The sequence below is a fragment of the Mytilus californianus genome, unplaced genomic scaffold, assembly GCF_021869535.1.
Source record: "Mytilus californianus isolate M0D057914Y unplaced genomic scaffold, xbMytCali1.0.p SCAF_4, whole genome shotgun sequence".
Classification (NCBI taxonomy): Eukaryota; Metazoa; Mollusca; class Bivalvia; order Mytilida; family Mytilidae; genus Mytilus; species Mytilus californianus.
Window position 1 is genome coordinate 101,065,414 of NW_026262690.1, and position 24,115 is coordinate 101,089,528.

At 31.5% G+C, this 24,115-nt stretch overlaps 1 protein-coding gene and 1 long non-coding RNA gene across 5 annotated transcripts in view; one reads left to right on the top strand and one right to left on the bottom strand.

The window, feature by feature from the left end:
- Positions 1-8,793, top strand: part of LOC127698996 (mitochondrial import inner membrane translocase subunit Tim9-like) — a 91,209-nt gene extending 82,416 nt beyond the window's left edge. For all 3 annotated transcript variants that reach the window (XM_052202794.1, XM_052202793.1, XM_052202792.1), the window contains exon 4: positions 8,572-8,793. In XM_052202794.1, the coding sequence (XP_052058754.1) occupies positions 8,572-8,700 (129 nt within the window). In that variant the 3' untranslated portion in view covers positions 8,701-8,793. The remainder of the gene's footprint in view (positions 1-8,571) is intronic.
- LOC127699036 (uncharacterized) overlaps positions 1-24,115 on the bottom strand; it is a 316,114-nt gene that overhangs the window by 59,809 nt on the left and 232,190 nt on the right. The gene's annotated exons all lie outside the window — the stretch shown is intronic.

The following is a 24,115-nucleotide window of genomic DNA, read 5'->3' on the forward strand; positions in this document are numbered from 1 at the left end:
TGACCGCAACCTCATTTCATGGATCAGTGAACAAGGTTAAGTTTTCGTGGTTTAGTCCATATCTCAGATACTATAAGCAATAGGTCTTCTATATTTGGTGTATGGAATGATTGTAAGGTGTACATGTCCAACTGGCAGATGTCATCTGACCTTGACCTCATTTTCATAGTTCGGTGGTTATAGTTAAGTTGTTGTGTTTTGGTCTGTTGTTCTAATACTATAAGCAATAGGTCTACTATATTTGGTGTAAGGAATAATTGTAAGGTGTACCATGTCCAACTGGCAGATGTCATCTGACCTTGACCTCATTTTCATGGTTCGGTGGTAATAGTTAAGTTATTGTGTTTTGGTCTGTTGTTATAATACTGTATGCAATAGGTCAACTATAGTTCGTGTATGAAAATAGTTTACGATATACATGTCAGTCTGGCATGTCTTATTTGACCTTGAATTCATTTTAACGGTTCATCGCTCAATGTTAAATTTTTGTTTTTTGGTCTGTTTTTCTAATACTATTAGCAATAGGTCAACTATATTTGGTGTATGAAATGATTGTAAGTTGTATATGTCTGTCTGGCAATTATCATCTGACCATGACCTCATTTTCATGGTTCATTGGTCAATCTTAAGTTTTTCCTGGTTTAGTTTGTTTCTTCGATGTGCAATAGGTCAACTTTATTTAAAGCATATTTGGTTATTGGAACGATTGTAAGGTGTACATGTATTTTCAGTTTGGTTTATCTGAATTTGACCTCATTTTCTTGGATCATGTTAAATGGATGTGATAGTTGAAGTAAAGCTTTATATTTAGGACTATCAACATAATATCAATGGTTAGTAAAGAAGGCGAGACATTTCAGCGTGTGCACTCTTGTTTAAAATATATTTTAGATTTCAGTTATTTTTATGCCCCCACCGTAGCGGAGGGGGGCATTAAGTTTTACCCTTGTCCGTCTGTACGTATGTACGTACGTACGAACGTACGTCCCAAAATTGGTTTACGTTCTCTAACTTGAGTTTGCCTAAAACAAATGTTATGAAACGTATACACATTGCTTATTACCACAAAACACAGATCAAGTTTGAATTTTGGTGGCGTCACTTTAACTGTTCTAGAGTTATGCCCCTTAATAAATGGAAAAAATGCAAAATTTTTAGTTTCCGTTCTCTAACTTAAGTTTGCCTCAACCAAATGTTATGAAACTTATACACAATGCTTATTACCACAAAACACAAAACACAGATCAAGATTGAATTTTGGTGGCGTCACTTTAACCGTTCTAGAGTTATGCCCCTTTATAAATGGAAAAATTGCAAAATTTTTAGTTTCCGTTCTCTAACTTAAGTTTGCCACAACCAAATGTTATGAAACTTGTACACAATGCTTATTACCACAAAACACAGATCAAGTTTGAATTTTGGTGGTGTACTTTAACCGTTTTAGAGTTATGCCCCTTTATAAATGGAAAAATTGCAAAATTTTTATTTTCTTCTAAATATCAAGTAATTTTTAAAATTGGAGTTATCTTCCTTTGTCCATGATTATAGTTGAATGAACTACAATCAATGCTTTATACAATGCAATGTTTAATTTTGACTTCCACTGATAAAACACAGATCAAGTTGAATTTGGGTAGTGTCACTTTAACCATTATTGAGTTATGTCCCTTTATAAATCGAAAGATTGCAAAATTTTTAGTTTCCATTCTGTAACTTAAGTTTGCCCCAACCAAACACTATGGAACCTATACACAATATTCATTACCACAAAACTAAGATCAAGTACAATTTTTTTGTTTTCGTTTTCTAACTTTAATTTGCCTCAACCAAATGTTATGAAACTTATACATAAGGCTTGTTACTACATAATACAGATTAAGTACGAAAAGTGGCGACACTCTTACCATTCTTGAGTTATGTCCCTTTATAAACATAAAAATTGCTGAATTTTTAGTTTCTGTTCTCTACTTAAGTTAGCCTCAACCAAATGTTATGAGACTTACACACAATGCTTATTACCACAAAACTCAGATCAATTTCAAATTTGGGTAGCGTCACTTTTACCGTTCTTCAGTTATGTCCTTTATAACTATATGATATGCAAGCGGGGGCATCATCTGTGTCCACATGTGGACACTATCCACATTTATTTTGAAATTTAATTTCTACCTATTCACATTTTAATAACGAAAAAGGATCCAGAGGTACCTATAACAATCTGATTTGTAATTTTAATGTTGCAATATTTAAACAAAAATAAATTACTGTAACTATTTCATTTTGCAATTTTAATTAAAATAAAAACTGAAATGTACTTTCATAATTAACTTTAACGTTATTTTGAATAAACGAAAATTATTTTAAAAATCCTCGTTTTTGTCTCGCCTTGACGGAGTCAAAAAGCGAGACATAGGTATGCTGTTTCCGGCGTCGGCGGCGGCGTCAACAATGTATTAGTTTGTGATTAGGTCTAGTTTATGGGAAACCACTAGTGGTAGGTCAATGATATTTGGTATGCAGTTGTATTAGCATTGGCATATCTCATTTCCATGGAGATTATTAGGCCCTGCCCCCTCAGTCATGGTCTATTGACTTTGAAACTTTTACTTAGTTTACATGTACTAGTTTGTGATTAGGTCAGTTTATGCGGAACCACTAGTGGTAGGTCAATGATGTTTGGTTCGCAGTTGTATAAGCACTGGCATATCTCATTTCCATGGAGATTATCCCTTCGTAAATTTTACGGACGCCATCACGAGTTGGTTGACCGTTATGGAATAACCGTTTCACAGATGATATCGGATATGTTCCTTATGTCGTAACTACAATACCCTTCCCTTTTCACGAATGTGACCTACCGAATAAGACTATTTACCGGATTTGTAATAACATAAGCAACACGACGGGTGCCACATGTGGAGCAGTTTCTGCTTACCCTTCCGGAGCACCTGAGATCACCCCCAGTTTTTGGTGGGGTTCGTGTTGCTTAGTCTTTAGTTTTCTATGTTGTGTCATCTGTACTATTATTTGTCTGTTTGTCTTTTTATTTTTGGCCATGGCGTTGTCAGTTTGTTTTCGATCTATGAGTTTGACTGTCCCTCTGGTATCATTCGTCCCTCTTATAAGCGACAAGAAAACAAATTTAGCGTAAAAAAATCAAGATATTAATTATTTCAAATAAATTAATATAGAAACATGCATTATAGTGTGTGTTTTTTAATATAGTTGCTTCTTGCCCTTCCTGGTGCTTCTTGTTGCTAATTAGAGAGACCGAAAATTCGATACACTTGGGGTTTTTCCCTCTTACAATATGAAGTTATCAAGTTTAACTAACATTACGCAGCTTGTGTTAATGTAGCTCTATGCTAATTAACAAGTGATTATAGTTTGTAAGTTCCCATCGGAAAAAGTACTTTTCCTATGGGAATTTTAAAGTTCCCATGAAATACAGGTGAGCGATTCAGGCTCTTGAGAGCCTCTTGTTCTTCTTTTTTTCGCAGATAAACAAAGATTATATATACTATATAACAAATTAATAATACGTATCTCAAATTTAAAAAAAATCAAGTCTTACGTTCTGTCACCCCTTAGGAAACCCCGTTTGAACTAAATTCCAAAAGAAAGACATTTTTTGACATTGTAGTTTTTTGGTCTTACACATCGATGTCAACATGCATCTGAACAGACATTTAGTGTGTTTGTTTGAAATAAGCAATGGCGAGTTCAGCTTTGAATTTGACTGGATAAATTATTCTCATTAAGATTTTAAGTGAAATGTTTGACGTTAACTAAAACAATAAGGTAAGGAGTTTTAATACTGTCTGTGCGCAACCTTAAGATGACTAAAAAAACTCATTCATTGAATCATTGTTAATATCATTTTTGTCGAGCCTTCGACTTTTGTCGAAAAAGCGAGACATAGCGATCCTACATTCCGTCGGCGTCGTCGGCGTCGTCGTCGTCGTCGTCGGCGGCGTCCACAAATATTCACTCTGTGGTTAAAGTTTTTGAAATTTTAATAACTTTCTTAAACTATCCTGGATTTCTACCAAACTTGGACAGAAGCTTGTTTATGATCATAAGATAATATTCAAAAGTAAATTTTGTAAAAAAAAAATCCATTTTTTCCGTATTTTACTTATAAATGGACTTAGTTTTTCTGCCAGGAAACATTACATTCACTCTGTGGTTAAAAGTTTTTGAAATTTTAATAACTTTCTTAAACTATCCTGGATTTCTACCAAACTTGGAAAGAAGCTTGTTTATGATCATAACTTAAGATAGTATCCAGAAGTAAATTTTGTAAAAAAAAAACAGTTTATCAGTATTTAACTTATAAATGGACTTAGTTTTTCTGCCAGTTAACATTACATTCACTCTGTGGTTAAAGTTTTTTTTTAATTTTAACAACTTTCTTAAACTATCCTGGATTTGTACCAAACTTGGACAGAAGCTTGTTTATGATTAAAAGCTAGTATCTAGAAGGAAATTTTGTTAAAATTTTGTTCCATTTTTTCCGTATTTTACTTATAAATGGACTTAGTTTTTCTTCCAGTTAACATTACATACAGTCTGCAGTTTAAGTTTTTAAAACATTTATTAGATTCATAAACTATCCTGGACTTTTACCAAACTTGGACAGAAGCTACTTAGAATCAAAAGATAGTATAGAGAGGAATATTTTTATTATTTTTTTTCCTCATTTTTGTTGAGCCTGCGATTAACAGCAAAAGTAGGCGAGACACTGGGTTCCGCGGAACCCTTACGAATTTTTTTTTTTGTGATGAAGGAATCCTGCAAAAGTAAATGCAAAAGTCTTGTCCTTTGAACTTAAAACAATCTCTTTCAGACTTGCATTTTAATCACTCTTATTCAAAGCATTTTCATACTTACATGAAGTGTGACTTACTCATGACTTGTGATCTAAAACATAATTGTTGACTTAGCACTCAGAAACTGCTCTGAAATACTTTTAATATGCATAGTTATTTATTTTTTTTAAATAGAAGAAGAAAAATATGAGATCGAATCTTTCTCGTTCGTATTTATTCGCAAGTTCATGATTATTTGTTTAATTATCCATTGGTTTAGGCTTTTTTATAATTTTGTCCATTCATTAGAACTTGCATGGAATCAATGAGACAAAACTTATTGTTATATTTAGTTTAATCATACAAGGATTGCAAACCAATTTCCTTTTATTTCAAATCATGAAGAATTTACATTGAGAATACTTTGATTTATTATTATTTCTTTTAAATGTATATGAAATAGGTAGGATCAGGTATCAGTATTGAAAAGGAATTCCTGTTTGTGATCTTTTTAACCCTGTCTAGATCCAGTATTCATGCATATTTTAACCCTTGTCTTTATCAAGGATTTGTATAGTAAGTCTTACTATACAAATCCTTGTCTTTATGTAGTCGAAATTTATTTCTGTGTTGATATAATTTGGTTACAGCAGTAAAAATATTTACCAAAAAATAAATATTAAAGTTACTCTTGGAATAATATATTATGGCACAGAGTAACATTTACTGTAAATTGTAATATCAAAGCCCTATTTCAGTTCTGAAATTGTTGTAAAAATTATAAAATGTGTTTACCCAAGGATTTGTATAGTAAATCCTTGGTTTTACATATGTCCTTAGTATTAAATATATTTAGTAAAAAGATAATTAATTATTTTAATAATATCCACTTGTAAATAACAGCATATGGTGCTTAATATAATAATAATAATATAGGCCTATATGATAGTACCAAAAAGTTTGTTCATGAAAAGTGTCAACAAAGGGACGTAACTCGTAAATTACTGTCGGCACCGCTTCGCAATTCGTCAGAAATATCGACACATCGAAGTGGCACATTTGCGTATTACAGCGTATTAAGTGGCACAATATTGACACGGGCCAGTTTATAAAAAGCCTCATCACATATTTTAAATTCAGCATAGGTTCCCCAGAAGTTAAAGAAATTTCAACTGATGTGTTGAAAAAACTTGACGCGACGAGTGACGACCTTTGGTTTGAAGGCTTAGTATTCTAATTCAGTACGCTTAATCAAAACAATTTTTATGTGAGAACTTCTAAAAAGTATACACAATTGGCATTTGTAACGTACAGCATGCTTTGATTTCATTTGATATGACTTTTTGGAGGAAACAGAGTCGTTTCAGTTGAAGAAAAAACGACCCCAAAAATGCCCAAATATGGTAGTCTCATGACTTCCATTGTTGCTTTAAGAAATGGGGTCAAACTGGGGTCAGCTTTCCGACTGATCGATCCAAAAGAATTGCCGTATTTGTCCTATTAGAATCGAAATAATTCATGGGGGCTTGAATATATCGTGATTTTACCACGGGTTGTCCCTTTATGCCGATATTTTACCCCTCGCTATCGCTCAGGGTAAAATATTTAGCATAAAGTGCCAACCCGTGGTAAAATCACGATATATTCAAGCCCCCATGAATTATTTCTTAAATATACTCTCAGGGTTTGTTGTTATATATTATATTCATATTTGTATATTACAGTTACATGTATATATAATTTTCATCCATTTGTATTTTATTCTATTCTACTATAAGTAATAGTGCAGTGCAAGTGCATGGTGGGAGCTCTTCTGTAATAATTCGATTTTTCTAATAGATTGGATTTGAGTAGGCATTCATATTTTCCCGCCAAACGTTCAATCTCCCATGCAGAGTTATCGGTCCTTGAGAGAGAGCAAAGACCGATAACTCTGCATGGGAGATTGCAAACGTTCTTGAGATATTCTTCCGCATGCGTTAACACACCTTTTCTGTACGTGTGCATAGATATTAAAGATTTTTTTACTTATATATATATTTTCTAATGACAAAACCTTTTCATATTATTAATTTATGTTCTTAAAAAAATATTTTTAGGAGTATCCATTGAAAAAATGAATTTATAACAAGCGATAAGGAATGTTATTTTGCACTCGATAATGTCAGCGTATTTATCATGTTTATAGATCGGTTACAATCCCAACACGAAAGTTACGTAATGGAAATCTAGGCGACAGCAATACACCGGAATGCCCTCACGGTCATCCGATGTAAAAATGAAAGTGAACAAAGGCGGCCATCTTTATCACTGCGTGTGGGATTTAATCGAGGTATAATAGCGATTAGGTTTAACACAAATTTAATGACTGCGTTTACCGATAAAAAATTTGAACAACACTTAACGATTACGTAAAATTTATCGACTTGCTAACGACACTTTTAAACAACCGTGCACAGAATTCATTAGACTAGGTTGGAAGCAGGACAAATCGCCCCACACCTAATCGCCCCACTTTTTCACCAACTCGCCCCACTTTTAAAAAAATCGCCCCAACTGGTTTACCAACTCGCCCCACTTTTTAAAAAATCGCCCCACTTTTGAAAAGGGTTAAATCCCGTTAATATTACTCCTGCCAACTCGCCCCACTTAACGTACAACGTAAAGGTAAACCCTTTTATTTTAAGACTTAAAATAGTAAATTTCTGTGACAAATTATCCCCAGGATAAAATATCACAGAGGAAGAAATAAACCGTTACAATATAATGTTATTGAGAATAAGAAATCTACATAAAAATAAGCAGATTGCTATAATTGCCAATGAGACAAGTATCCATCAGAAACCAATATGATAACATTTAAATTCCAATTTATATTAAGCACTCCTAATGTAGTTGAATGTTAAAATGTCATGCAGGAAAAAAACGTCACATAAATGCTGATGCTACCTTCTTTCTGTTTTATTTCAACCAAAAGAAAAGAACCAAAAAAAAAAGATGCATTTCTAACGTTTTCATAAGAGGGCAGAATTGGAAGGCCTACACTCATTACAGTTTAATCATTTTATTCATAAGTGGGGCTAGTTGGTAGCCATTAATTCTATTCATACTTTTATTTATCAGTTGGGTACGTTGGCAGACAGGGGACTCTTGATATATTTGCGTGGTCATTTGCTATATGCTTTATAATGTAATATTGTCTCACTTGCCATAAATGTCGCAGAATGTGAGACAGGGATGCTAACATGACGGTGACATCATTTACTTTCTGTATAAAACTTCATATCAATGCGAAACCTTGATGCATTATATCTTGTCTACGGATTGCATATGTTCTAAACTTTCTGGCTGGCATATGCCAGTTGTCATTGAACTCATTTTCATGGAACAGCGACTGCTTAAAAAACTATATAGGACGTCATAGAAATAAATCATAATCAGTTAAACGGTAAAGACATTTCGTCGTGGGCACTCTTGTTTTGTATTTGTGACTAACGTGTTAGTTTAAAAAAACAATAAAGATTTGATTTAGTTTGATTTGATTAACTTTGAAATACAAGTTTGTTCAAAACATTCACGGTACCAATTTTACTGCACCAGATGCGCGTTTTGACAATTAAATTAATAAATGTCTCCTCAGTGATGCTCAAGGCCAAAATATTTGATAACCAAACTTACAAAAACGTCGAAGAGCTGATCTTTTAAAACTATAAAAGAGTAATCTATTTTTATTCTTTAAGGATTTTTGTTGTATTTTCAGAATAACTGTGCCCTAAATTGCTTAGAAAAATATCTTAAGATGACACAAAGGATTTCACAAAGATTTCAAGAATATCAGCTGCAGCAATCTGAAGCAACAACACCTGTAAGAAATGTGTCGGGGACATGATCTTAACATTCAACTAAACTGGATATAGCAACGTAATCACATCATGATACTTAAAATAATAAAATACTTTAAAAAAAATTTATATCCATTAAATCTTGTGTTGTCCTTTAAGCTTGCATTGTCCCCGCCTTGTGAGCCATATTTGAGATATTGCCATCACTTATTCTCTGTTGTCCTCCGTCATCTATCATCGTAATTATGCCCCCGCCGTAGCGGAGGGGGCATTAAGTTTTATCCTTGTCTGTCTGTCTGTACGTCCGTCCCAAAATTGGTTTCCGTTCTCTAACTTTAGTTTGCCTCAACCAAATGTTATGAAACTTATCCACAATGCTTATTACCACAATCACAGATCGAGTTTGAATTTTGGTGGCATCACTTTTACCGTTCGAGAGTTATGCCCTTTTACAAATGGAAAAATTGCTGAATTTTTCGCTTCCGTTCTCTAACTTTAGTTTGGCTCAACCAAATGTTATGAAACTTATCCACAATGTTTATTACCACAAAACACAGATCAAGTTTGAATTTTGGTGGCGTCTTCTGGTCCGGGTACACAGTTATCGTCCTTTGATTTTCGTTGTCCACGAATATAGTCCCTAGTGTGGACAGTGTGTTACTTGTCGATTTTTTTTATACCCCTTCCAAATTTATTTCTCCATGTTTTATGACTCAAATAGTAAGTAGGGGGGTGAAATGACACTGTAAAAAAATTTGGGTCATGAATTTTAAAGTAAAGTAGTGATTTGGTCCAGCTGAAAAATGTTAAAAATTAGCACTTCGGAAGCTGTCAGAAGATTTGAAGACCCCCTTAACATGAAATTGTCCATATTTTGAGTTAGAGCCGATGAAGTTTTCTATAATTTTGATATAATTTGTCCCAAAAGTAGTACAACACACTGTAAAAATATAATTGAGAAAGCGCAGGTGGGATTTTTTTAATTTTCATTTATTGTCTAAAAGAAATGCACTACGAAATAACTGTGTACTCGGACCTAAGAGGTGAAATCAGGAAATATAGAATCTGTACTTTGGCAACTCCCCTGAATGATTTGATGGTGTCAATTTATCAAATAGCATAAAACTAAAGGATTTAAACTTTTATTTGATAGAATTTCTGCAAAAATGACCAATTTTGGCATTTTATGGTCAAAATAAGCATTTCATAGCTTTTTCAATTTTGATGCATAAGTGGCATTCTGACTTTCTATCTGACAGGTTTTTATGTGTCAATATTTGTGTTTCTATGCTTCAATCCAGTTGTATTACTCATTTGTGAACTCTGAATCTACAGAAAAGAAGATTATCTCGGACAATATGTGCAAAATGTGTTGTATATATGATCCTCGTCTTAACGCCCTGTTTGGATCAAGTTAAATGTGAGGAGCTTGGAACAAAAAAGTTGAAGTCCATTATAAAGACCTAACTAAATTTGTATAAAAAGCACTTAACAATGTCTTTTGTACCTGTTTTATGTCACATAATATCTTTCTTTTCTTCTGTAGGATAGCAAGTGGTTCAAATATAAGCCTGTTGAGACTAAAATTGTATGCATGTTTTTCACTAAAAAGTGAAAAATCTTTGTATCAGACCATACTGTCTGCAAAAAAAGTTGAATGCAAGAGTCTTTTTGTGCTCAGATTTATTGTATCATGTCACCTGAGTATAGAAATGATAGAAAAGACACAAAATTTTATTTCCTATAGCTTCAATATGCATTTTTAAATGTAAATATGTGATACGGCCTAAATTGACCCTAAATTATTTTCAGTCTTACTTGGCCTAAGACCCTTTTAAACTAATGTGATATGTTATTTGTAAGTTTTCTTTCCATTTAAAGTACATTAAATACATATGTAAGGATTATTTATAACCAAAAAGCTTTACAAATTTAAAATTGCTGGAAAATATTACATCTTCATGTAAGGCCCCCCTTCATTGGAAAACCTCCATTTTTAGCCACAGGCTCATATAAATTTGACTTTTTAATAATTATGATTAGTCTGATAAATCAAATGAGTACTCTATTGCTTTTAATACATAATATATTATATATTAAGGCATTTCAAAAGTATTTTTTTGCAATATTTTAATTTTTTAAGCCCCAAATGTTGATAGTTGAAAATTTTCAATTTTAACGTCTAAATTTAATACGCAAAGTTGAATATAGAATTAGTCATATTGTCTATAATATAAATCCTATTACCATGAAACTTTGTAAGCAGTCTTATAATTTAATAAGCTTTGGTCATACCAAGTTTCATTAAGATTGGTCAACTTTTTCTACCCTACTAAGTAGGTCCGGGTACACAGTTATCGTCCTTTGATTTTCGTTGTCCACGAATATAGTCCCTAGTGTGGACAGTGTGTTACTTGTCGATTTTTTTTATACCCCTTCCAAATTTATTTCTCCATGTTTTATGACTCAAATAGTAAGTAGGGGGGTGAAATGACACTGTAAAAAAATTTGGGTCATGAATTTTAAAGTAAAGTAGTGATTTGGTCCAGCTGAAAAATGTTAAAAATTAGCACTTCGGAAGCTGTCAGAAGATTTGAAGACCCCCTTAACATGAAATTGTCCATATTTTGAGTTAGAGCCGATGAAGTTTTCTATAATTTTGATATAATTTGTCCCAAAAGTAGTACAACACACTGTAAAAATATAATTGAGAAAGCGCAGGTGGGATTTTTTTAATTTTCATTTATTGTCTAAAAGAAATGCACTACGAAATAACTGTGTACTCGGACCTAAGAGGTGAAATCAGGAAATATAGAATCTGTACTTTGGCAACTCCCCTGAATGATTTGATGGTGTCAATTTATCAAATAGCATAAAACTAAAGGATTTAAACTTTTATTTGATAGAATTTCTGCAAAAATGACCAATTTTGGCATTTTATGGTCAAAATAAGCATTTCATAGCTTTTTCAATTTTGATGCATAAGTGGCATTCTGACTTTCTATCTGACAGGTTTTTATGTGTCAATATTTGTGTTTCTATGCTTCAATCCAGTTGTATTACTCATTTGTGAACTCTGAATCTACAGAAAAGAAGATTATCTCGGACAATATGTGCAAAATGTGTTGTATATATGATCCTCGTCTTAACGCCCTGTTTGGATCAAGTTAAATGTGAGGAGCTTGGAACAAAAAAGTTGAAGTCCATTATAAAGACCTAACTAAATTTGTATAAAAAGCACTTAACAATGTCTTTTGTACCTGTTTTATGTCACATAATATCTTTCTTTTCTTCTGTAGGATAGCAAGTGGTTCAAATATAAGCCTGTTGAGACTAAAATTGTATGCATGTTTTTCACTAAAAAGTGAAAAATCTTTGTATCAGACCATACTGTCTGCAAAAAAAGTTGAATGCAAGAGTCTTTTTGTGCTCAGATTTATTGTATCATGTCACCTGAGTATAGAAATGATAGAAAAGACACAAAATTTTATTTCCTATAGCTTCAATATGCATTTTTAAATGTAAATATGTGATACGGCCTAAATTGACCCTAAATTATTTTCAGTCTTACTTGGCCTAAGACCCTTTTAAACTAATGTGATATGTTATTTGTAAGTTTTCTTTCCATTTAAAGTACATTAAATACATATGTAAGGATTATTTATAACCAAAAAGCTTTACAAATTTAAAATTGCTGGAAAATATTACATCTTCATGTAAGGCCCCCCTTCATTGGAAAACCTCCATTTTTAGCCACAGGCTCATATAAATTTGACTTTTTAATAATTATGATTAGTCTGATAAATCAAATGAGTACTCTATTGCTTTTAATACATAATATATTATATATTAAGGCATTTCAAAAGTATTTTTTTGCAATATTTTAATTTTTTAAGCCCCAAATGTTGATAGTTGAAAATTTTCAATTTTAACGTCTAAATTTAATACGCAAAGTTGAATATAGAATTAGTCATATTGTCTATAATATAAATCCTATTACCATGAAACTTTGTAAGCAGTCTTATAATTTAATAAGCTTTGGTCATACCAAGTTTCATTAAGATTGGTCAACTTTTTCTACCCTACTAAGTAGGTCCGGGTACACAGTTATCGTCCTTTGATTTTCGTTGTCCACGAATATAGTCCCTAGTGTGGACAGTGTGTTACTTGTCGATTTTTTTTATACCCCTTCCAAATTTATTTCTCCATGTTTTATGACTCAAATAGTAAGTAGGGGGGTGAAATGACACTGTAAAAAAATTTGGGTCATGAATTTTAAAGTAAAGTAGTGATTTGGTCCAGCTGAAAAATGTTAAAAATTAGCACTTCGGAAGCTGTCAGAAGATTTGAAGACCCCCTTAACATGAAATTGTCCATATTTTGAGTTAGAGCCGATGAAGTTTTCTATAATTTTGATATAATTTGTCCCAAAAGTAGTACAACACACTGTAAAAATATAATTGAGAAAGCGCAGGTGGGATTTTTTTAATTTTCATTTATTGTCTAAAAGAAATGCACTACGAAATAACTGTGTACTCGGACCTAAGAGGTGAAATCAGGAAATATAGAATCTGTACTTTGGCAACTCCCCTGAATGATTTGATGGTGTCAATTTATCAAATAGCATAAAACTAAAGGATTTAAACTTTTATTTGATAGAATTTCTGCAAAAATGACCAATTTTGGCATTTTATGGTCAAAATAAGCATTTCATAGCTTTTTCAATTTTGATGCATAAGTGGCATTCTGACTTTCTATCTGACAGGTTTTTATGTGTCAATATTTGTGTTTCTATGCTTCAATCCAGTTGTATTACTCATTTGTGAACTCTGAATCTACAGAAAAGAAGATTATCTCGGACAATATGTGCAAAATGTGTTGTATATATGATCCTCGTCTTAACGCCCTGTTTGGATCAAGTTAAATGTGAGGAGCTTGGAACAAAAAAGTTGAAGTCCATTATAAAGACCTAACTAAATTTGTATAAAAAGCACTTAACAATGTCTTTTGTACCTGTTTTATGTCACATAATATCTTTCTTTTCTTCTGTAGGATAGCAAGTGGTTCAAATATAAGCCTGTTGAGACTAAAATTGTATGCATGTTTTTCACTAAAAAGTGAAAAATCTTTGTATCAGACCATACTGTCTGCAAAAAAAGTTGAATGCAAGAGTCTTTTTGTGCTCAGATTTATTGTATCATGTCACCTGAGTATAGAAATGATAGAAAAGACACAAAATTTTATTTCCTATAGCTTCAATATGCATTTTTAAATGTAAATATGTGATACGGCCTAAATTGACCCTAAATTATTTTCAGTCTTACTTGGCCTAAGACCCTTTTAAACTAATGTGATATGTTATTTGTAAGTTTTCTTTCCATTTAAAGTACATTAAATACATATGTAAGGATTATTTATAACCAAAAAGCTTTACAAATTTAAAATTGCTGGAAAATATTACATCTTCATGTAAGGCCCCCCTTCATTGGAAAACCTCCATTTTTAGCCACAGGCTCATATAAATTTGACTTTTTAATAATTATGATTAGTCTGATAAATCAAATGAGTACTCTATTGCTTTTAATACATAATATATTATATATTAAGGCATTTCAAAAGTATTTTTTTGCAATATTTTAATTTTTTAAGCCCCAAATGTTGATAGTTGAAAATTTTCAATTTTAACGTCTAAATTTAATACGCAAAGTTGAATATAGAATTAGTCATATTGTCTATAATATAAATCCTATTACCATGAAACTTTGTAAGCAGTCTTATAATTTAATAAGCTTTGGTCATACCAAGTTTCATTAAGATTGGTCAACTTTTTCTACCCTACTAAGTAGGTCCGGGTACACAGTTATCGTCCTTTGATTTTCGTTGTCCACGAATATAGTCCCTAGTGTGGACAGTGTGTTACTTGTCGATTTTTTTTATACCCCTTCCAAATTTATTTCTCCATGTTTTATGACTCAAATAGTAAGTAGGGGGGTGAAATGACACTGTAAAAAAATTTGGGTCATGAATTTTAAAGTAAAGTAGTGATTTGGTCCAGCTGAAAAATGTTAAAAATTAGCACTTCGGAAGCTGTCAGAAGATTTGAAGACCCCCTTAACATGAAATTGTCCATATTTTGAGTTAGAGCCGATGAAGTTTTCTATAATTTTGATATAATTTGTCCCAAAAGTAGTACAACACACTGTAAAAATATAATTGAGAAAGCGCAGGTGGGATTTTTTTAATTTTCATTTATTGTCTAAAAGAAATGCACTACGAAATAACTGTGTACTCGGACCTAAGAGGTGAAATCAGGAAATATAGAATCTGTACTTTGGCAACTCCCCTGAATGATTTGATGGTGTCAATTTATCAAATAGCATAAAACTAAAGGATTTAAACTTTTATTTGATAGAATTTCTGCAAAAATGACCAATTTTGGCATTTTATGGTCAAAATAAGCATTTCATAGCTTTTTCAATTTTGATGCATAAGTGGCATTCTGACTTTCTATCTGACAGGTTTTTATGTGTCAATATTTGTGTTTCTATGCTTCAATCCAGTTGTATTACTCATTTGTGAACTCTGAATCTACAGAAAAGAAGATTATCTCGGACAATATGTGCAAAATGTGTTGTATATATGATCCTCGTCTTAACGCCCTGTTTGGATCAAGTTAAATGTGAGGAGCTTGGAACAAAAAAGTTGAAGTCCATTATAAAGACCTAACTAAATTTGTATAAAAAGCACTTAACAATGTCTTTTGTACCTGTTTTATGTCACATAATATCTTTCTTTTCTTCTGTAGGATAGCAAGTGGTTCAAATATAAGCCTGTTGAGACTAAAATTGTATGCATGTTTTTCACTAAAAAGTGAAAAATCTTTGTATCAGACCATACTGTCTGCAAAAAAAGTTGAATGCAAGAGTCTTTTTGTGCTCAGATTTATTGTATCATGTCACCTGAGTATAGAAATGATAGAAAAGACACAAAATTTTATTTCCTATAGCTTCAATATGCATTTTTAAATGTAAATATGTGATACGGCCTAAATTGACCCTAAATTATTTTCAGTCTTACTTGGCCTAAGACCCTTTTAAACTAATGTGATATGTTATTTGTAAGTTTTCTTTCCATTTAAAGTACATTAAATACATATGTAAGGATTATTTATAACCAAAAAGCTTTACAAATTTAAAATTGCTGGAAAATATTACATCTTCATGTAAGGCCCCCCTTCATTGGAAAACCTCCATTTTTAGCCACAGGCTCATATAAATTTGACTTTTTAATAATTATGATTAGTCTGATAAATCAAATGAGTACTCTATTGCTTTTAATACATAATATATTATATATTAAGGCATTTCAAAAGTATTTTTTTGCAATATTTTAATTTTTTAAGCCCCAAATGTTGATAGTTGAAAATTTTCAATTTTAACGTCTAAATTTAATACGCAAAGTTGAATATAGAATTAGTCATATTGTCTATAATATAAATCCTATTACCATGAAACTTTGTAAGCAGTCTTATAATTTAATAAGCTTTGGTCATACCAAGTTTCATTAAGATTGGTCAACTTTTTCTACCCTACTAAGTAGGTCCGGGTACACAGTTATCGTCCTTTGATTTTCGTTGTCCACGAATATAGTCCCTAGTGTGGACAGTGTGTTACTTGTCGATTTTTTTTATACCCCTTCCAAATTTATTTCTCCATGTTTTATGACTCAAATAGTAAGTAGGGGGGTGAAATGACACTGTAAAAAAATTTGGGTCATGAATTTTAAAGTAAAGTAGTGATTTGGTCCAGCTGAAAAATGTTAAAAATTAGCACTTCGGAAGCTGTCAGAAGATTTGAAGACCCCCTTAACATGAAATTGTCCATATTTTGAGTTAGAGCCGATGAAGTTTTCTATAATTTTGATATAATTTGTCCCAAAAGTAGTACAACACACTGTAAAAATATAATTGAGAAAGCGCAGGTGGGATTTTTTTAATTTTCATTTATTGTCTAAAAGAAATGCACTACGAAATAACTGTGTACTCGGACCTAAGAGGTGAAATCAGGAAATATAGAATCTGTACTTTGGCAACTCCCCTGAATGATTTGATGGTGTCAATTTATCAAATAGCATAAAACTAAAGGATTTAAACTTTTATTTGATAGAATTTCTGCAAAAATGACCAATTTTGGCATTTTATGGTCAAAATAAGCATTTCATAGCTTTTTCAATTTTGATGCATAAGTGGCATTCTGACTTTCTATCTGACAGGTTTTTATGTGTCAATATTTGTGTTTCTATGCTTCAATCCAGTTGTATTACTCATTTGTGAACTCTGAATCTACAGAAAAGAAGATTATCTCGGACAATATGTGCAAAATGTGTTGTATATATGATCCTCGTCTTAACGCCCTGTTTGGATCAAGTTAAATGTGAGGAGCTTGGAACAAAAAAGTTGAAGTCCATTATAAAGACCTAACTAAATTTGTATAAAAAGCACTTAACAATGTCTTTTGTACCTGTTTTATGTCACATAATATCTTTCTTTTCTTCTGTAGGATAGCAAGTGGTTCAAATATAAGCCTGTTGAGACTAAAATTGTATGCATGTTTTTCACTAAAAAGTGAAAAATCTTTGTATCAGACCATACTGTCTGCAAAAAAAGTTGAATGCAAGAGTCTTTTTGTGCTCAGATTTATTGTATCATGTCACCTGAGTATAGAAATGATAGAAAAGACACAAAATTTTATTTCCTATAGCTTCAATATGCATTTTTAAATGTAAATATGTGATACGGCCTAAATTGACCCTAAATTATTTTCAGTCTTACTTGGCCTAAGACCCTTTTAAACTAATGTGATATGTTATTTGTAAGTTTTCTTTCCATTTAAAGTACATTAAATACATATGTAAGGATTATTTATAACCAAAAAGCTTTACAAATTTAAAATTGCTGGAAAATATTACATCTTCATGTAAGGCCCCCCTTCATTGGAAAACCTCCATTTTTAGCCACAGGCTCATATAAATTTGACTTTTTAATAATTATGATTAGTCTGATAAATCAAATGAGTACTCTATTGCTTTTAATACATAATATATTATATATTAAGGCATTTCAAAAGTATTTTTTTGCAATATTTTAATTTTTTAAGCCCCAAATGTTGATAGTTGAAAATTTTCAATTTTAACGTCTAAATTTAATACGCAAAGTTGAATATAGAATTAGTCATATTGTCTATAATATAAATCCTATTACCATGAAACTTTGTAAGCAGTCTTATAATTTAATAAGCTTTGGTCATACCAAGTTTCATTAAGATTGGTCAACTTTTTCTACCCTACTAAGTAGGTCCGGGTACACAGTTATCGTCCTTTGATTTTCGTTGTCCACGAATATAGTCCCTAGTGTGGACAGTGTGTTACTTGTCGATTTTTTTTATACCCCTTCCAAATTTATTTCTCCATGTTTTATGACTCAAATAGTAAGTAGGGGGGTGAAATGACACTGTAAAAAAATTTGGGTCATGAATTTTAAAGTAAAGTAGTGATTTGGTCCAGCTGAAAAATGTTAAAAATTAGCACTTCGGAAGCTGTCAGAAGATTTGAAGACCCCCTTAACATGAAATTGTCCATATTTTGAGTTAGAGCCGATGAAGTTTTCTATAATTTTGATATAATTTGTCCCAAAAGTAGTACAACACACTGTAAAAATATAATTGAGAAAGCGCAGGTGGGATTTTTTTAATTTTCATTTATTGTCTAAAAGAAATGCACTACGAAATAACTGTGTACTCGGACCTAAGAGGTGAAATCAGGAAATATAGAATCTGTACTTTGGCAACTCCCCTGAATGATTTGATGGTGTCAATTTATCAAATAGCATAAAACTAAAGGATTTAAACTTTTATTTGATAGAATTTCTGCAAAAATGACCAATTTTGGCATTTTATGGTCAAAATAAGCATTTCATAGCTTTTTCAATTTTGATGCATAAGTGGCATTCTGACTTTCTATCTGACAGGTTTTTATGTGTCAATATTTGTGTTTCTATGCTTCAATCCAGTTGTATTACTCATTTGTGAACTCTGAATCTACAGAAAAGAAGATTATCTCGGACAATATGTGCAAAATGTGTTGTATATATGATCCTCGTCTTAACGCCCTGTTTGGATCAAGTTAAATGTGAGGAGCTTGGAACAAAAAAGTTGAAGTCCATTATAAAGACCTAACTAAATTTGTATAAAAAGCACTTAACAATGTCTTTTGTACCTGTTTTATGTCACATAATATCTTTCTTTTCTTCTGTAGGATAGCAAGTGGTTCAAATATAAGCCTGTTGAGACTAAAATTGTATGCATGTTTTTCACTAAAAAGTGAAAAATCTTTGTATCAGACCATACTGTCTGCAAAAAAAGTTGAATGCAAGAGTCTTTTTGTGCTCAGATTTATTGTATCATGTCACCTGAGTATAGAAATGATAGAAAAGACACAAAATTTTATTTCCTATAGCTTCAATATGCATTTTTAAATGTAAATATGTGATACGGCCTAAATTGACCCTAAATTATTTTCAGTCTTACTTGGCCTAAGACCCTTTTAAACTAATGTGATATGTTATTTGTAAGTTTTCTTTCCATTTAAAGTACATTAAATACATATGTAAGGATTATTTATAACCAAAAAGCTTTACAAATTTAAAATTGCTGGAAAATATTACATCTTCATGTAAGGCCCCCCTTCATTGGAAAACCTCCATTTTTAGCCACAGGCTCATATAAATTTGACTTTTTAATAATTATGATTAGTCTGATAAATCAAATGAGTACTCTATTGCTTTTAATACATAATATATTATATATTAAGGCATTTCAAAAGTATTTTTTTGCAATATTTTAATTTTTTAAGCCCCAAATGTTGATAGTTGAAAATTTTCAATTTTAACGTCTAAATTTAATACGCAAAGTTGAATATAGAATTAGTCATATTGTCTATAATATAAATCCTATTACCATGAAACTTTGTAAGCAGTCTTATAATTTAATAAGCTTTGGTCATACCAAGTTTCATTAAGATTGGTCAACTTTTTCTACCCTACTAAGTAGGTCCGGGTACACAGTTATCGTCCTTTGATTTTCGTTGTCCACGAATATAGTCCCTAGTGTGGACAGTGTGTTACTTGTCGATTTTTTTTATACCCCTTCCAAATTTATTTCTCCATGTTTTATGACTCAAATAGTAAGTAGGGGGGTGAAATGACACTGTAAAAAAATTTGGGTCATGAATTTTAAAGTAAAGTAGTGATTTGGTCCAGCTGAAAAATGTTAAAAATTAGCACTTCGGAAGCTGTCAGAAGATTTGAAGACCCCCTTAACATGAAATTGTCCATATTTTGAGTTAGAGCCGATGAAGTTTTCTATAATTTTGATATAATTTGTCCCAAAAGTAGTACAACACACTGTAAAAATATAATTGAGAAAGCGCAGGTGGGATTTTTTTAATTTTCATTTATTGTCTAAAAGAAATGCACTACGAAATAACTGTGTACTCGGACCTAAGAGGTGAAATCAGGAAATATAGAATCTGTACTTTGGCAACTCCCCTGAATGATTTGATGGTGTCAATTTATCAAATAGCATAAAACTAAAGGATTTAAACTTTTATTTGATAGAATTTCTGCAAAAATGACCAATTTTGGCATTTTATGGTCAAAATAAGCATTTCATAGCTTTTTCAATTTTGATGCATAAGTGGCATTCTGACTTTCTATCTGACAGGTTTTTATGTGTCAATATTTGTGTTTCTATGCTTCAATCCAGTTGTATTACTCATTTGTGAACTCTGAATCTACAGAAAAGAAGATTATCTCGGACAATATGTGCAAAATGTGTTGTATATATGATCCTCGTCTTAACGCCCTGTTTGGATCAAGTTAAATGTGAGGAGCTTGGAACAAAAAAGTTGAAGTCCATTATAAAGACCTAACTAAATTTGTATAAAAAGCACTTAACAATGTCTTTTGTACCTGTTTTATGTCACATAATATCTTTCTTTTCTTCTGTAGGATAGCAAGTGGTTCAAATATAAGCCTGTTGAGACTAAAATTGTATGCATGTTTTTCACTAAAAAGTGAAAAATCTTTGTATCAGACCATACTGTCTGCAAAAAAAGTTGAATGCAAGAGTCTTTTTGTGCTCAGATTTATTGTATCATGTCACCTGAGTATAGAAATGATAGAAAAGACACAAAATTTTATTTCCTATAGCTTCAATATGCATTTTTAAATGTAAATATGTGATACGGCCTAAATTGACCCTAAATTATTTTCAGTCTTACTTGGCCTAAGACCCTTTTAAACTAATGTGATATGTTATTTGTAAGTTTTCTTTCCATTTAAAGTACATTAAATACATATGTAAGGATTATTTATAACCAAAAAGCTTTACAAATTTAAAATTGCTGGAAAATATTACATCTTCATGTAAGGCCCCCCTTCATTGGAAAACCTCCATTTTTAGCCACAGGCTCATATAAATTTGACTTTTTAATAATTATGATTAGTCTGATAAATCAAATGAGTACTCTATTGCTTTTAATACATAATATATTATATATTAAGGCATTTCAAAAGTATTTTTTTGCAATATTTTAATTTTTTAAGCCCCAAATGTTGATAGTTGAAAATTTTCAATTTTAACGTCTAAATTTAATACGCAAAGTTGAATATAGAATTAGTCATATTGTCTATAATATAAATCCTATTACCATGAAACTTTGTAAGCAGTCTTATAATTTAATAAGCTTTGGTCATACCAAGTTTCATTAAGATTGGTCAACTTTTTCTACCCTACTAAGTAGGTCCGGGTACACAGTTATCGTCCTTTGATTTTCGTTGTCCACGAATATAGTCCCTAGTGTGGACAGTGTGTTACTTGTCGATTTTTTTTATACCCCTTCCAAATTTATTTCTCCATGTTTTATGACTCAAATAGTAAGTAGGGGGGTGAAATGACACTGTAAAAAAATTTGGGTCATGAATTTTAAAGTAAAGTAGTGATTTGGTCCAGCTGAAAAATGTTAAAAATTAGCACTTCGGAAGCTGTCAGAAGATTTGAAGACCCCCTTAACATGAAATTGTCCATATTTTGAGTTAGAGCCGATGAAGTTTTCTATAATTTTGATATAATTTGTCCCAAAAGTAGTACAACACACTGTAAAAATATAATTGAGAAAGCGCAGGTGGGATTTTTTTAATTTTCATTTATTGTCTAAAAGAAATGCACTACGAAATAACTGTGTACTCGGACCTAAGAGGTGAAATCAGGAAATATAGAATCTGTACTTTGGCAACTCCCCTGAATGATTTGATGGTGTCAATTTATCAAATAGCATAAAACTAAAGGATTTAAACTTTTATTTGATAGAATTTCTGCAAAAATGACCAATTTTGGCATTTTATGGTCAAAATAAGCATTTCATAGCTTTTTCAATTTTGATGCATAAGTGGCATTCTGACTTTCTATCTGACAGGTTTTTATGTGTCAATATTTGTGTTTCTATGCTTCAATCCAGTTGTATTACTCATTTGTGAACTCTGAATCTACAGAAAAGAAGATTATCTCGGACAATATGTGCAAAATGTGTTGTATATATGATCCTCGTCTTAACGCCCTGTTTGGATCAAGTTAAATGTGAGGAGCTTGGAACAAAAAAGTTGAAGTCCATTATAAAGACCTAACTAAATTTGTATAAAAAGCACTTAACAATGTCTTTTGTACCTGTTTTATGTCACATAATATCTTTCTTTTCTTCTGTAGGATAGCAAGTGGTTCAAATATAAGCCTGTTGAGACTAAAATTGCATGCATGTTTTTCACTAAAAAGTGAAAAATCTTTGTATCAGACCATACTGTCTGCAAAAAAAGTTGAATGCAAGAGTCTTTTTGTGCTCAGATTTATTGTATCATGTCACCTGAGTATAGAAATGATAGAAAAGACACAAAATTTTATTTCCTATAGCTTCAATATGCATTTTTAAATGTAAATATGTGATACGGCCTAAATTGACCCTAAATTATTTTCAGTCTTACTTGGCCTAAGACCCTTTTAAACTAATGTGATATGTTATTTGTAAGTTTTCTTTCCATTTAAAGTACATTAAATACATATGTAAGGATTATTTATAACCAAAAAGCTTTACAAATTTAAAATTGCTGGAAAATATTACATCTTCATGTAAGGCCCCCCTTCATTGGAAAACCTCCATTTTTAGCCACAGGCTCATATAAATTTGACTTTTTAATAATTATGATTAGTCTGATAAATCAAATGAGTACTCTATTGCTTTTAATACATAATATATTATATATTAAGGCATTTCAAAAGTATTTTTTTGCAATATTTTAATTTTTTAAGCCCCAAATGTTGATAGTTGAAAATTTTCAATTTTAACGTCTAAATTTAATACGCAAAGTTGAATATAGAATTAGTCATATTGTCTATAATATAAATCCTATTACCATGAAACTTTGTAAGCAGTCTTATAATTTAATAAGCTTTGGTCATACCAAGTTTCATTAAGATTGGTCAACTTTTTCTACCCTACTAAGAGGTGAAATCAGGAAATATAGAATCTGTACTTTGGCAACTCCCCTGAATGATTTGATGGTGTCAATTTATCAAATAGCATAAAACTAAAGGATTTAAACTTTTATTTGATAGAATTTCTGCAAAAATGACCAATTTTGGCATTTTATGGTCAAAATAAGCATTTCATAGCTTTTTCAATTTTGATGCATAAGTGGCATTCTGACTTTCTATCTGACAGGTTTTTATGTGTCAATATTTGTGTTTCTATGCTTCAATCCAGTTGTATTACTCATTTGTGAACTCTGAATCTACAGAAAAGAAGATTATCTCGGACAATATGTGCAAAATGTGTTGTATATATGATCCTCGTCTTAACGCCCTGTTTGGATCAAGTTAAATGTGAGGAGCTTGGAACAAAAAAGTTGAAGTCCATTATAAAGACCTAACTAAATTTGTATAAAAAGCACTTAACAATGTCTTTTGTACCTGTTTTATGTCACATAATATCTTTCTTTTCTTCTGTAGGATAGCAAGTGGTTCAAATATAAGCCTGTTGAGACTAAAATTGCATGCATGTTTTTCACTAAAAAGTGAAAAATCTTTGTATCAGACCATACTGTCTGCAAAAAAAGTTGAATGCAAGAGTCTTTTTGTGCTCAGATTTATTGTATCATGTCACCTGAGTATAGAAATGATAGAAAAGACACAAAATTTTATTTCCTATAGCTTCAATATGCATTTTTAAATGTAAATATGTGATACGGCCTAAATTGACCCTAAATTATTTTCAGTCTTACTTGGCCTAAGACCCTTTTAAACTAATGTGATATGTTATTTGTAAGTTTTCTTTCCATTTAAAGTACATTAAATACAT